Genomic DNA, 15,261 nt, shown 5'->3' on the forward strand with positions numbered 1-15,261 from the left:
TACACAGAGAGAGACCCTGTCTTGAGGAGAAAAAAAAGTGGGGGAAGGGGGAACTGGAGAGATGGCTCAGTGGTTAAGAGCACTGGCTGCTCTTCCAGAGGTCCTGAGTTCAATTCCCAGCAATCACATGGTGGCTCACAGCCATCTGTAATGAGATTTCGTGCCCTCTTCTGGCCTGCATTTTAAAAGCAGGCAGAACACTGTCTACATAATAAATAAATAAATCTAGAAAGAAAGAAAGAAAGAAAGAAAGAAAGAAAGAAAGAAAGAAAGAAAGAAAGAAGGGAGGTTAATAATTTCTCATTCACCTAAGGACCACAATCGAAAATGAAGGCAGAGTAGAGTTACCTCTTAGATTTTGGTATATACTATCATTTGTGCACTCTGACATATGCCGTGGGGGCTTTCAAAGCTCTAATTTACATTTGTTTACAAATGCTGAAGAGCCCTGTGTTGTTTCTCTGGTCCTCACTAGTGACCCAGAACATCGGTGCCAGAAATTCTATACCTGTCTGGTTTTGTTTGTTTGTTTGTTTGTTTGTTTGTTTGTTTGAGACAGGGTCTCACTACTAAGTGGCCCTACTTTCTGTCTCTATGGATTTGCCTTTTCTGGGCATTTCATGTACGTGGAATCAAGCGATTATGTAGCCTGTTGTGTCTTTTCACTTTAATTCACTCCGCAGGTTGTAACAAACATCAGTAATTCACTCTTACAGCTAAATTCTTCTTTTAAGAAAGATCTTACTTTTACTCGTTTTTGTATCCATGTGTGGAGGCCAGGGAACAACTTGCAGGAGCCAGTTTTCCTTCCATCACTGTAGGTCCTAGGGATTGAACTTAGGACATAAAATCTGGAGCAACAACCTCTCCCCACTGACCATCTCCCTGGCCCCCAAACGGTGCTCTATCGCATGGGTATACCACATTCGGTTCATCTATTCAGCAGCAGGTCGTTTCTATTAATAATGCTGCTAAAACATCCATGTACATATTTTACTGAATAGTCAACTGAAGTAAAATTGCCAGTGATCCTGTTAACTGTCTAAGGAGCTATCTCTACCATGCTGCTTTCCACAGGTATTGGCCCATTTTTTGTTACTATTAGCAACATTTCTCCATATCCCTGGCCAAGACTTACTTTCCATTTTCTTGATCATAGAAATCCTGGAGGGAATAAAATGTATCTCATTGCATATCTCAATATATCTGTCTTGTATGTCCCCAAATAACTGATAAAAATAAACCTTTTCCAAGTACATGTTTGTCATGTGTGTACCTTTCTCTATAAAAATATCCACAGTGTATGTTTGTGATTTGTGTACCTTTCTTAGAAATATTCACAGAGAAGCTTTACTGCCTGCAAAGAGGGTGAGCCATTTATACTGACTTGTAAGAGTCCTATAATAGACCAGACATACTATAATTTGTAAAGATTCTCTCATTCTGTGGGTTATCTTTTTAACTTTCTTGACAATATTCTGTGACATACATAATTTTGTTTTGCCAAAAACCCAATTTATTCTCTTTGACTGCATGTACTTTAGGTTTCAATTCTAAAAAGCTATTATCTGCGGGGTGGTGGTGGCACATGCCTTTAACCCCAGCATTTGTGGGTGATTCCAGCACTCAGGAGTCAGGGGCAGACCTCTCTGAGTTTGAGGCCAGCCTGGTATACAGAGCAAGCTCCAGGACAGCCAGGCCTACACAGAGAAACCCTGTCTCGAAAAAAAACCAAACCAAATCCAAAAACAAAAACAAAAGAAAAGTCTGTTACTTAACTTAGGTCACCAAGGCCTACACCTGTATTCCTAAAGGTTTCTAGTTCTGGATCTCGTAGGAGACTAAAAGTGAATTTGATCTGGTTTTGGTTTCACGACAGGCTCACACTCTACAGCCCAGGATGACTTGACACTTAAATCCTGACTCACTCCCAGATGCTGGGATTACAGGTATGCTCCTTATTGACTTATCTCAGCTGCACTGTTCCTTTTACTGAAAAGATCGTCCTTCCTCCCCACTGTATTCTTTACTTAATAAAAAAAAAAAATTGAAAAACATCTATTTCATATGCTACTCACAATAATTGAAACTTAACTGAAAACAATCTAAGCAATGACTGAAAAACATCTTACTTTCTCATGTTCTTCCTTTCACTGCTTATTAAAATACTATACATTTTTCTATAGCACTTCTTGCCTTGCCTCACTTGAAGCCACTATCTAAAGGTCTAGAAAAGAAGGCAGGTGTGAGGGGCACATGGCAAACAGCAGTGCTCAGGAGCCCGGGATACACAGTAGGACCCTGTCTCAAAATAAGGATCTAGGGAAGAAAAAGACGCATTGGTCGTAACAAAGTCACAGCACAAGTTAGAATGAACAAAGTAAACCAATGAAAAATTACCAATGAAAATCTAAGGGGAAGGGGTAAATTCTAACATATTTTTCAAGAGTTGTACTTACTCTCAAAATACATTAAAATCAAAGAAAAAAAGTAAATTACTAATTGAATTATACCACTGACGTTACATACCTAGGAGATGTGTCCAAATGTTGCCTGTCTCTGTGTGTATTCTGAAAATGCTCTTAAAACAGGCCCGGAAAGAAGGCATAGGAGGTCGGTGTCCGTGGAGAAGGAAATCATTATCCTTAAGCCAATCTGGTAGCACATCATGAGGGATTACTCGCCATCGACCTTCCCAAACCTAGTTATTCATTGAGAATGTTATCAAACACCTTGCTGTCAAACAAACTTTAGTTGTCATTTAGGAACACTGTTCCCAAGCAACTTTTACCATAATCTTATATTGGATAAAAGACTGATAAAAAATAAATTTCTAAATGGTAGTCTTTGTTAGGAACAGGAAATCATAAACAAATACACCAAATTATATCCTAAAAGGCTTGGTTTTAGTCCAGCTTAAAAAATAATGAGGAATTCAAAGTCCCAGCTACACAGAACTTCATTCAACAACAGATTTTACTTCAGAAAAATCAGTCATTAAATATGACCATTTCATACTTAATGTTCTTGTTACTACAGAAAAATATCTTTTCATGTCTTTTCCTAAAAATCTCCCTTCTGCTCTCTGCTACAAGAAAACTGAGGTGTTAAATGGAAGAAGCACAGGGTAGGAAATGTGGGGTCTACTCTTAACTAGTGAGTATTAATCAATTACAAAAACCCCAAGGCTTAATCTCCTTGCCTATGAGAAAAAACAGTACTTCACTTGATGAATTCAGAAGACCAAACAAATGACACACAGACCACCTCACATGCGGCTACACTGCTAGCATTCCCCTGGGCTGGACGCAATTCCAACTGTGCAGAGGTGATCCATTCACCAGGGAGATCCCAATGAAAGGTTCTTCCTCTCCAGACCTTTCTCCTTCCTTTTCCTGTTGGCTCTCCCCAGGAGGAGGGGAAAGGGGGTTAGGATCTTGATGTTGCCTCCTAAGAAAGTCTGTTCACCACTGTACCCTATTTATTTTAGCCCCCATATCTAGTTTAAGCCCTACACCATGATGATCAACTTCACCCAGGATCCAGCTGAAGCAAAGGAGAAAAGTCTCTGCTACACCGTGCTTCCATCTAATGCACTATCAGGACTCAAAGACTTCTCCCCACTATCCCTCAGGGGTCTTGGAACTAAGCCACATAAATTGGGCTCTCCTCCCCACTATGTAGAAAGATTGCCACTTGCCCCCTACGGTGCCCCTCCTTTTACTCTACAACCTATTTCCTGTTCTCTGCTCTCTTATTTCCTTACTGGCAACTGTAAAAAGAAGTATTCCTCTATGTGACACTTACATTCTCCCAAGGAAGTGCCAAATTCAGAACAGATGCAGTCCTCTTACCTATTAAATCAGTCTTATCCCTTCCTTCCCCTCTGTTCTCTCTCTCACCTTCCAGTTCAAAACTCAGGGCCTATGCTCACTGATGCTAACCTGGTCAATCCATGTATAGCCCCTAAAGTCAAATAAAATAAGCCAAGATGATGCTCATTTTCACTGCTTCCTGCTAGTACTTCAGCTGTCCCATGGAACTATGAAGAACTGCTTCCAAGACCACTTGTTGACAGAAAATTCTGCAGATGCCTAATTCTTTAAATAAAATGGCACAGTGCACAAACTCATGTATATTTGTGCATATGACAACCCATTTTTCTTAAATATTTTCATTCTCCTTTTAAAATTGTATTTTCCTTAGATGAGGATTTCACTATACTGTTTAAGCTGGCTGTGAACTCATGGACTAATGTGATTCTCTTGTCTCAGACTATCAAGAAACTGTAACTGGATGCAATAAAACAGCTATGAGGAGGGAAAAGGAGACCACAATACGTTTTTAATGCCAGCCACCTGCCACTCAAGATGTTTTTAAAAAGAGAACTTATATACATATACAGACACATACATAAACACACACATACACACAGGGTGGAGGAGGAAGGCTTATACAGACATACCTAGTTGTGATGGTTAGTTTTGTTACTTTGATACAACCCATGAGACTCTTACTAAGAGATTATCTAGATCAGGTTGGCCTGGAGGCATGTTTGTGGGGAACTGTCTTGCTTACATTAATCATGTTGATTATATAACTTGGTTACATTAATTGAGAAGGCCTGTCCATTGAGGGAGGCACCATTCCCTGGGTTTGGGACTTCAGCTATATAAGAAAAGAAAAAGCAAGCTTGCCAAGGCAAGCATACATTCATTCCCTCTCTTCTTGACCATGGGTATGACTGTTTCACCTGCCTGATGCCAAGGCCCTCCAATGAATGATGGACTCTAACCTGGGACTATGAGCTGAAACAAACCCTTTCTCTCCTGCGCTGCTTTGTCAGTGTATTTCATCACAGCAAGAGATGGAAGAACAGAGCCAGGTGCCACAGGTGCTACAGATCTTGCTCCATCTGAGTGAGTTTTTGCATGGTTTTACTAGCGTGGGGGAGAGCTGCAAACTTCAGGCTAGAAAAGCCACTGAATGCTGTAGACAAAACTTAATGGGTTGTCCTTGTGGGAGCTTGAAGAAATGCAGAACAATGGAGGCTTGGCTCACGGGCTCTCAGTGGGAGTGAGGGTTCTACCAAGAACTTGCATAGGGGCTATTAATGGAATACTGGCTTCATTCTGCTCAGGTCCGGAGAACCTAGTGAAGTTGATTTCCTTGTAATAATAAACTATAACCTAAAATTACAGGCTAAAATAAAATCTTTCTCCCTTAGGTTGCTTTCCGTCAGGATATTAATGACAGCAACATGAAACACGATACTACCCTAGACACTTGCTCATCTGACTAAAAAGCATACCAGTCTCTATTTTTTTCAACAAACTTTAATTCTAGCTATCTTTTTAAAAAACATCCTAGAGACTCAGACAATGGCCTGAAAAAGAAAAAAAGAAAACACTTAAAAGACACTCACCCACACCCACAGCCCCCCAACACACACAATAGCTGAACTGAAAATACTAAATGTGCATGAAAATCCTGCAATGTCTACCTCAGTAGTTTGATTACCCGTGGAATCTCTAGAAACAGCAACTACACTGTCCATATTAAACAGAAAAATGGCTTTGGTATGGTTTTTTAATAACTCTAGTACAACCAATCCAAATTGTTTCATCCTATCTTATCTAATCTACATTTACTCTGCTACTCTGTATCAGAAGAGATTCATATCCCAATTGGACATTCTGGTTACACTGCAACTTTATCGGTATGTTTCACAAATGTGTCTTTAACAGGTTAAAGTCAGAATTATTTGTCTCCATCTTGCCATGGATTTTCCCCCCAAGTAGGACAAAAAGCAAATGACTACTACCTTCTTTCCCCGTCTGTTTGGAAAAGGCAATCTTACCTTACAAACAAACTCTTCCATTCTCTCCATAGCATGATGGGCCTGTAGGAGAGGAGACATGCCCATAAACCCTTCATCTTCCTGGGAATTGTCATCTTTACACTCGGGTTCCTCAGAGCTCTGCAAAGACATCACCGCAAGAGTCAAGGGCAGGACCAATCACCACGCTTTCCTTGCAGATGTAAAGGATTAAAGTCAGTCCTCAGTCAAGCATCAACAACAGTCAGTAGCAGTTAACTTCACTGTAAACTTATCAGCAGTAAAAATGAAGCTGGGCATAGTGGTGTACGCCTTTAATCTCAGTGAAGACAGGTAGATCTCCAAGCCAGCCAGGACTACACAGTGAGACCCTGTCTCAAAGAAACAAAACCAAAACTAAAATAAGACAAAACAAATACAAACAAGTCAAAAACAACATTTCTCCATTTGGAGGGACAAACAACTCTCTACTCTACCACAGCATCCCTATGCTTGCTTCAGTCTGTTCCTTGAATAGCTGCATTAGTTTCCTCTTGGTTTTAACAATGACTTTCGCTTTTTTCCCCCGACATCTTAGGGAGGCTGCAGTGGTCGTCGCCACTCTCCGAACTTCATCATGCCGCCCAAGGATGACAAGAAGAAGAAAGATGCCGGAAAGTCGGCCAAAAAAGACAAAGACCCAGTAAATAAGTCCGGTGGCAAGGCCAAAAAGAAGAAGTGGTCCAAAGGCAAAGTTCGGGACAAGCTCAACAATCTAGTCCTGTTTGACAAGGCTACATACGACAAACTCTGTAAGGAAGTGCCCAACTATAAACTTATTACTCCAGCCGTGGTCTCTGAGAGACTGAAGATTCGCGGTTCCTTGGCCAGGGCAGCTCTTCAGGAGTTCCTTAGTAAAGGGCTTATCAAGCTGGTTTCAAAGCACAGAGCCCAAGTAATTTACACCAGAAATACAAAGGGTGGAGATGCCCCAGCTGCTGGTGAAGATGCTTAAACAGGTTCAATCAGCTGTACATTTGGAAAAATAAAACTTTATTAAATCAAAAAAAAAAAAAAAAAACAATGACTTTCACAGGCCAGTGAGAGCTGGATGACTGGAATCTGATCCCTGGAATCTACATAACGGTAGATGGACCAACTCCACAAGGGTGTCTGATGACCTCCAAATGTGTACCCTGGCACATGTGCCAACCCCTTGCATCATACACTCACACACAAATAATTTCAAACTACCTTTGACAAAGTCCAACATTCCTTCATGATAAAGGCCAGAACCCACTATGTAAATCACTAGGGAACACACTATGTAGACCAGGCTGGCCTCAAATTCAGAGACCCGCCTGCCACTGCCCACCAAGTATAGGGATTAAAGACGTACACTACTATGCCTGGCTGGGTACTAGTTTTTCCCGAGAGGATGAATATAGCCTCTCTGCTACTATGAGCAGCAAAGATAATGGAAATGGTGAAAGAAGATTTACGTAATTGGAAGGAATGAAGCAGGAGTCTTGGCCAGTGACTTCTGTGCTTTGTTTTAAAGAATGCATAGAAATGCAGAGACTGAAAGCTTAGGAAGAATGAAAAAGGTGCTGTTGTGGTTTGAGAAATAACATCTGGTAGCCAGTTGGAGACAGCTTGGGGAGGTCTAAAGGGTACAGCCTTGCTGCAGAAGTATGTCACTAGGAATGGGCTCTGAAATTAAAACTTGCACCATTTCCAGTTTAATCTCTCCATATTATGCTTGGGGTAAAGGATGTTCCTGCCACTGTGCCTGCTACTTGCTTTATGCTTTCCTGTCACTCATCCCTCTGGAATTGTAAGCACAAAATACCTTCTCTAAGTTGCTTCAGTCATGGAGTTTTATCACAGCAACAGAAAATTAATTTTACAGATACTGAAGCTACTTGGTGAATATGATGATAGTTTTTCCCAAATTCAAATATTTGGGACCTTAGAACACAGGCACAAACCAAAGGGACAGATTAAGAAAGGAATGGACCAAGGTCCTGGCTCAATATTCAAGAACATCCTCCTAGGCTCCTAAATCTACCTATTTTTTAAAAAATATCGTATTCTAGGTATACAAATGCTTTGTCCGTATGTTTTTGTCTGTATGAATGCACACCATACACATGCCTCCTGCCAGCCAATATCAGGTGTTGAATCCCCTGGGACTGGACTTACAGACCATTTGTAAGCTGCCATGTGGATGCTGGGAATTGAGTTCAATTCCTCTTCAAGAATAAGTATTCTTAACCACTGAGCCAACTTTCCAGCCCCACCAAAATCCATCCTTATAAGCCATAGTCTGTGTATTTATTCTTCTCTTGTTTTGCATATGATGATTGGCAGACTCCAGAAAGACTGGCAGGTGGGTCAACAAATAGGGTAGCTCCCTGACAGATTCCAAGGCAGTTGACAGAGTAGCAGTTGGTAGGCAGGGAGAGTTCCCAATACAGGAAAGGGCTTCTGCAAGAGGCTAAGGGATTCAGCTATCACCCCAAGATCAGCACAATCTAAACGCCAACTGGTTGGTTTAGAAGTAAGTCTTTTAAGCAGAAATTAGATGTTATCTTATCTATAAAACAGTAATAGCTGTGCCCGGGTTTTAAGTTCAATCTAAGGACTGAATCCATCACTGTTCAGTTTGTAGGAAAGTGCCAGGCACAAGCATGCTCAGTGGAAGTGTTTCTCCTTGTCTCCACCCCTTTGGCCCTTCTTGATCACCTACCCCATTTGACAAGACCATCAATCAGCTGGTCTGCCACTCGCCTCCTGCTGCTGTGCATGAACTGCACCAGTGTCACTGGACACATTAGGAATGATAATGTATGATAATATTCACACAGTACACGTATAAAAAATTTTTTTCTTTTTTTTCCAGAGACAGTCTCATCACACTGTGGCTCAAAGCTGTCCTGGAGCTACCTAGCCCAGCCTGGCTTCAAACTTGATGCATTCCTTCCTGGGGCTCCTCCTCAGTGTTGGGATTAAAGGATGGGCTACCATGCTTGACAAGACATTTATTTTCTCTTGGTGTGTATGAACATACTACAGTCATGTGTGGAAGGGGCTACCATGCTTGACAAGATTCTTATAACTGGTTCTCTCCCTTTACTCAAGGCAGGACTACACAAGTACTCTAGTCACTGAGCCACCTCAACAGCTCCAGTAGAGATTCCTATGTGAAATTCTTACATTTGATTCAGCATGAATAAACACCTATGCTATCATGCTAAGTGAGATAAGCTAGTCACTGAAGGATGAATAGTCTGTAATTTCACTTACCTGTAGTAAATTTGACTACCAAAACGCAAAATAATGGTTCTCAGAAGCTGGAGGGTGGCAAAGGACACAACAATGTTTCACAGGCACGGAGTTTCAGTTTAGGAAGATGAAAATGTTCTAGAGATGGATGGGGTTATGTACTTACTACCACAAAAAGGCACACTTAGAAATCATTTAACACGGCCATGCGGTGGTGGCGCACGCCTTTAAACCCAGCACTTGGGAGGCAGCAGCAGCAGGCAGATCTCTGTGAGTTCGAGGCCAGCCTGGTCTACAAGAGCTGGTTCCAGGACAGGCTCTAAAGCTACAGAGAAACCCTGTCTCAAAACAACAACAAAAAAAATCATTTAACTCCTGTATTTGACAACATGCACACCTTAAACAACAACAACAAAAACCCTAATGCCTTTATTTACCACAATAAACCTCAAATTGAATGAATGGTTTGGTGTGTGAATACAGGTGGGGCTGGAGAGAGATGATTCAGTACTTAAGACCACTAGTTGCTCTTCCAGAGGATCTGGGTTCAATTCCCAAATGACAGCTCTGTAACTCCAGTTCCAGATATACATGCAGTCAAAACACCAATGCACAAAACTAAATAAATTAAAAAAAAAAAAAAGAATACAGGTAAGGTTTGCTAGCCATGATGGAGCACACTAATCCCATTACTTGGTAGGCAGATCTCTGTGAGCTTGAGGCCAGCCTAACCTACAAAGAGTTCCAGTCCAGCCAGGACTACAAAAAAAAGAAAAGAACTGGAGAGATGGCTCAGTGGTTAACAACACTTTCTACTCTTAAAGGTCCAGGACTCAATTCCCTGAACCCCCACGGCAGCTCACAAACATTTTTAACTCCGGTTCTAGGGAATATACCACCTTCTGGTCTCCTTGAGCACCAGGAACACATGTGACACACAGACATACATATATGCTGGCTAACCACCAATATGCATAAATTAAAAATAAATCTCAAGAGAATACATTAAGGCAGAATAGAGCAATGGTGCACAACTACAGCCCCTAAATTCAAGATGAGAGGCAGGAAAATGGCTAAGAGTTCAAGGTCAGACTACAATATACAGTAAGATCCTGTGTCAAAAATAAAAAGGGGAAGGGTATAGTTCATCAGCAGAATACTTCCCTAGCAAGAATGAGGTCTCTCACACACATACACACACACACACACACACACACACACACACACACACACACACACACAAAGAGGAGAAACACGATTACTCAAAAATAAAAAAGCTTTGAAGACCGAAAAATAGTTTCCCTTTCTATAGAACTAATGTATGTTGCCCACCATCACAGGGCTCACTGAATGGAAGGGTTACCACTATACAGTTAGGGAGACAGTTTACCCATGAGTAGCAGATGGAAGAAGTTATGTGCACTATGTCTTCCTAATAAGAAAGAAAGGAATGCTGTGGAGAATTTCATGGTGGAGGTCTAGAGAGAGTCTCATATGATACCTATGCTTGTCCAAAAGGCTGAGAAACAATACACTGACTCTTTTCCACTAGGTGTTGGTGAATGAACCCAGGGCATTCTTCTCACTAGGCTGTAGGATGACTAGAAATAGCCAAACACAATGAGAATTTTTAATGTTACTTGTGCCTTCCATTCTTCATTTAACAAGTATAATTATACCCAAACTAACAGTAATACTCTATGCTGGATAATAGGGGTCATGTAAACATGAAGCCATACTTCATAATTTAGCAAAAAGGGATGAGATCTACACTCATGATTTTAATTTGAAGGGGTTGTTTGGTAACAGAGGAGATGATCTCTGCTGTAGCCTGTACCAGAGAAGCAGGAAAGATATATGATACAAAGCAATGCCTTGTCTAGGGGAGTCGACAGCCAGGAAACAGTGCTAAGAGATGAGCAACATAAACAGGCCTCTTGGATGGGGTCAGGTCACTCAACAAGTGTTCTCACGTTCTAATCTTGACTTCTTTCTTACAAGTGTTATGTGTGGGCGTGCAGGGTGGGGGAACGAATATGAATGAGAATTCGAGCAGGTGTACACATGCAACAGTATGTGTATGAAGGTCAGAAGACACCTTTAGATGTAGGAAGGTCCTCACCTTCCACATTGAAACAGTGCCTTTTTGATATTTTATTATTATATAGGCCAGGTTAGCTCAATTGCACTTCTGAGGAATCGCCTGTCTCTGACTGCCATATCCCAGAAGTGCTGGAACTACAGACAATCCCGCTAATTAGTCATTTATGTGGGCTCAGGGAACTCACGCTCAGGTACTACTGCTTGTGCGGCACACGTTTTAACCCAATGAGCCATCTTCACCGCTCCTAATCCTGACTTCTTGCCCTCCTTTCCTTTTTAGGGGGCTGTAAAGTATCTGGCCTTTTCCTGAAAAACAGGAGAACATGATGTTTGCAGTGGTAATTTCAATGATTCCTGTGTTATACACAGTAGTAGGGGACAGATCTGCCTACTACATTGGGCGGACTCTATGGTTTGGCCTCATCTGCCTATACAGCCTAGTAATGAATGTGGTCCAGGTACACTGGATCAACCTCCATGAAGAATTCAAATGCCATGGAAATATCACCCATCCTTGTTTTGCGGAGTGTTTTGAACAACTGTTTACCATTCCTATCATAGAAATGTGGTACTACTTCTACTTCATCTTCATAGCCTTGTTCTTCCTCATGGAATACTTCATGGCTCAGATTCGGCATAATTACACCAAGGTAAAGGTGAAGACCACGCAGCAACCTGAGAACTCAGGGGAAGTGCAGAAGGGCTCCATGGAGGCAATCAGGAAGCAGATCCCCTCCCAGAAGATAGATTTTCTGAACTTCCACCAGGAGAAGAAGCTCTTATATCTGTATCTGCTCCACTCCCTCCTGCAGGTTGGCATCCAGACTGTGTTTCTATGCCTGCTCACATTCAAACACCTGCCCATAATGAGACAAGGCAAAACTCACTGCAGCAGCAACAGCTGCTCTACCCCAATTCACTGCCTGATCAGGAACTCCCCAGGGAAGAGAATGAGCATCTATGGCCTCATCACCTTGTCTACAATAAACATCTCCTTCGGGTCAGGCTACTTCATCTACAGCATCCACCATTACCTACTAGAAGCTCATTCAGCTTCCAAGATTCAAATTTACTGATGTTTCTAAGAGATAGCACACTTCCTAAAGTCCTTTCTCCTCCACATAAGGAACTTTATTATGTTCTAAATTTTGTTGTTTCAGGAAGAGCCTCTTCCTTCTGGCCTTCTTTGGATTTGATTTTAAGAAATAAACATTTGCCAACCATGGTGACACAAATCTTTAATCACAGCACTGGGAAAACAGAGAAAGGTGGAGTTCAAGGCCAGTTTGGTCTACATGATGAGTTCCAGGCTAGTTAGGGCTATTTAGTGAGATCCTATCTTAAAAATAAAACGCAAATAGAATATGACTTTTAAAAAAACATTCACCATTCATTATTATCTCTAGTGTTAGGCAGGGGTCATTTGACCCTGAGGGGCAAGAACATATCCTCACAATGACCATCAGGCCTTGGTATACACCAGCTCATTTCCCCGGTGTGGTCACCTATAAGGTGGCGTCAGCTCCTTTTCCTGAAGCACTGGAAGATAAGTAGTTGTGAAGGCTACCTGCAGGCAGGAGGAAGCCGCTTTAAACCTGGGTCTATCACCTCTCAGACCTTCCCTCCACAGAAGCCTTCAGATGCCGGCTGCTCAGTGGGGTCAACTTTCCCTGTGGCAAAGATCAATTGTAGCTGAAAACAAAACTGATTTTTGCTTTCTGAGCAGGTCTCATGGAAGACGAGAATAAGGCCAACAAACAGGGCACTGTGCCAAGTTATGTGTGGTCACGCCGTCCTCTCCAGTCTGAGATGAAGAATCTGGATGTCAGCTCCTACTTAGGTAGCCACAACCCAAGTGTGATTCTCTGGGAAATGTATCCAGGTGAGGAGTGGACAGGGCAGGGGGGCAAGACCTCTACTCATTTGTAAACAACGAAACAGATGTCAAGTTCCACTAACAGACAAAGGCTGGCTCCACAGGGTGACCAATATAGACGGGCTGGGTGGAGACCAGGAGTCAGGAGAGACCACAATGTGGAGAGCAAGGGCAAGAGCAGGAACAAGGAGGTGGCCCTGGGAGCAACTGGGGTATGAGGTGAAGCAGAAAGTCGGAGCGCACTACTCTGCCAGCTCCTCCCACAGGCTTGAGGAAGCACTGGTGTGTTACAGTCTTCATTACAATCTTCTGTAGCTAGCGTGCTGTCCTATGGCTGCTTTCCCACAATGACGTATCACTGTCAGTGTGAGCCGCTGGTGGACAGAGGTGGCTTTGATAATCTCAGAAAGCAAACACTAGAGGGAGAGCGCAGTAAACGGCAGGAAAGGAGGCTGAACAAGGCCTCAGGATTCACAAGCTCCTCAGCCCCTACAATCAGCTCAGAGCAATCTTCTCAAGGGAAAGGCAATCCTTCTCCTTGCCAGCCAGACTAAAACAGAGGAAAAGTGTGAACAAAATCTATGTAGAACTATCTGAGACTAGGGGCCAAGCAGCATAACCTAACACTGTCTAAACTATTTTTACTAAGAAACAAAGTGTGTGAAAGAACCCCTCCTGATTACAGAAGTGCTGTAGAAAACAGAAGGATATCTAAGTGGTACAGCACTTTCCTAGCATGAACAAAGCCCTGGGACCGACCCACAAACCTTAAAACCAAACCAAATCAATCAGTCAAATACAAAGTAGGAAATTACTTTTTCTATTTAGAATGTATTAAGTATATTGTAAAAAATTTCAACTTTAATCAAGGCCCCCATATCGATTCTGTTTCTAACAGTATTGTTATTATTGTTTGGTTTTATTTTTAAACAGTTTTTCATTTATTCTTTTGTATGTGCATGTACATACTACATGAAACCTGGCTTCACAAACCAAAATTAGATTTAATTTGAAAACAATTTAGATATAATATCATATAACATTAATATATAAAACTAATTTATAAAGAAAATGTACATTTTTAAGACTTTTAGGGTCTCACTATGTATTCCTGGCTGGCCTGGAACACTCTGTAGACCAGGCTGGTCTAGAACTCAGAAGAATTTCTTGCCTCTACCTCCTAGTGCTAGGAATAAAGGCATGCGCCATACACCTTAACTATGTTTTTAATTTAGTTTAAATGTGTACTGATATATACATGCACCTCAATAATGTTTTTCTATGTTGCTGTTTAATATTTTCTGTTTTGTGTTTTGGGTGGGGCCTCACTATATGTCTCCTGAATGACATGGACCTCATTATGTAAACCAGCCTGTAATGTTTCATAACAGCAAGATTAAGGAAGCACAAGTCTGCAGTCTGAGATACAATCTCCCAGCACCATATCACTGAATGGACATAAAGCTCCACTGTAGACATCAACACGCCTGTAACACTGTCTGATGCTGTTCACAAACATGATTGCTGCCATGATGAACTGTGTAAGTCTTCCCTTTTTCTCTGAGAAGTTATATAAGACACTAAAATCTACTTTCTGTCCTTAGGATTCTACTGACCCCAAGATATGCACTGCAGAAAAACAATTTGAGAAGTTCTACAGAATTTCTTCAAAATATTACTGACAATGTTATAACTAAAACATGGCTGGTTCTGGGGCTGGAGGGTTGGCTCAGCAGTTAAGAGTACTTGCTGTTCTTTCAAATGACATGGAATTCAGATCCCAGCACCCACATGGAGTCTTACAACATTCTGGTAGCTCCAGACTTGGGGTCCAGCACCTTCTTCTGGTCCCAGGAGCTACCAGGCACACAATGTACTCATATACATGCAGGTAACATACTCATAAAGCACAAAAATAAATTAACCTTTAAAAACATTTATTCTCTCTTAAACAAGACAAAACAGAGTGACTATGATTTTTAAGTGCCAGCAGAAAGGTGTAAATATGAAATCAAGTAGTATCTGAGCTTAATAAGAAACTAAGTTTTAGTCTGGCGGTGGTAGCGCACGCCTTTAATCCTAGCACTCGGGAGGCAGAGGCAGGCGGATCTCTGTGAGTTTGAGGCCAGCCTGGTCTACAAGAGCTAGTTCCAGGACAGGAACCAAAAAGCTACGG

At 41.7% G+C, this 15,261-nt stretch overlaps 2 protein-coding genes across 2 annotated transcripts in view; one reads left to right on the forward strand and one right to left on the reverse strand.

Moving 5' to 3' along the window:
* Window positions 1–15,261, reverse strand: part of Adipor2 (adiponectin receptor 2) — a 40,558-nt gene that overhangs the window by 8,143 nt on the left and 17,154 nt on the right. The window contains exons 4-5 of the mRNA XM_050148317.1: window positions 5,861–5,980; window positions 2,530–2,701 (exon numbers count right to left, since the gene is read on the reverse strand). Coding sequence (XP_050004274.1) covers window positions 2,530–2,701; window positions 5,861–5,980 — 292 coding nt within the window. The remainder of the gene's footprint in view (window positions 1–2,529; window positions 2,702–5,860; window positions 5,981–15,261) is intronic.
* LOC126505565 (40S ribosomal protein S25-like) lies at window positions 6,378–6,848 on the forward strand. The gene has a single exon (XM_050148657.1). The coding sequence runs from the start codon at window positions 6,456–6,458 to the stop codon at window positions 6,831–6,833; it is 378 nt and encodes a 125-aa protein (XP_050004614.1). The 5' UTR covers window positions 6,378–6,455; the 3' UTR covers window positions 6,834–6,848.

Source organism: Alexandromys fortis, unplaced genomic scaffold (assembly GCF_014885135.2).
Source record: "Alexandromys fortis isolate MF-2015 unplaced genomic scaffold, M_Fortis_MF-2015_v1.1 scaffold_59, whole genome shotgun sequence".
In the NCBI taxonomy this organism is placed as follows: domain Eukaryota; kingdom Metazoa; phylum Chordata; class Mammalia; order Rodentia; family Cricetidae; genus Alexandromys; species Alexandromys fortis.

What these genes read in the sequence shown, in the direction of transcription:
- LOC126505565 (XM_050148657.1), top strand. Translation starts at nt 6,456, where the DNA reads ATGCCGCCCAAGGATGACAAGAAGAAGAAAGATGCCGGAAAGTCGGCC.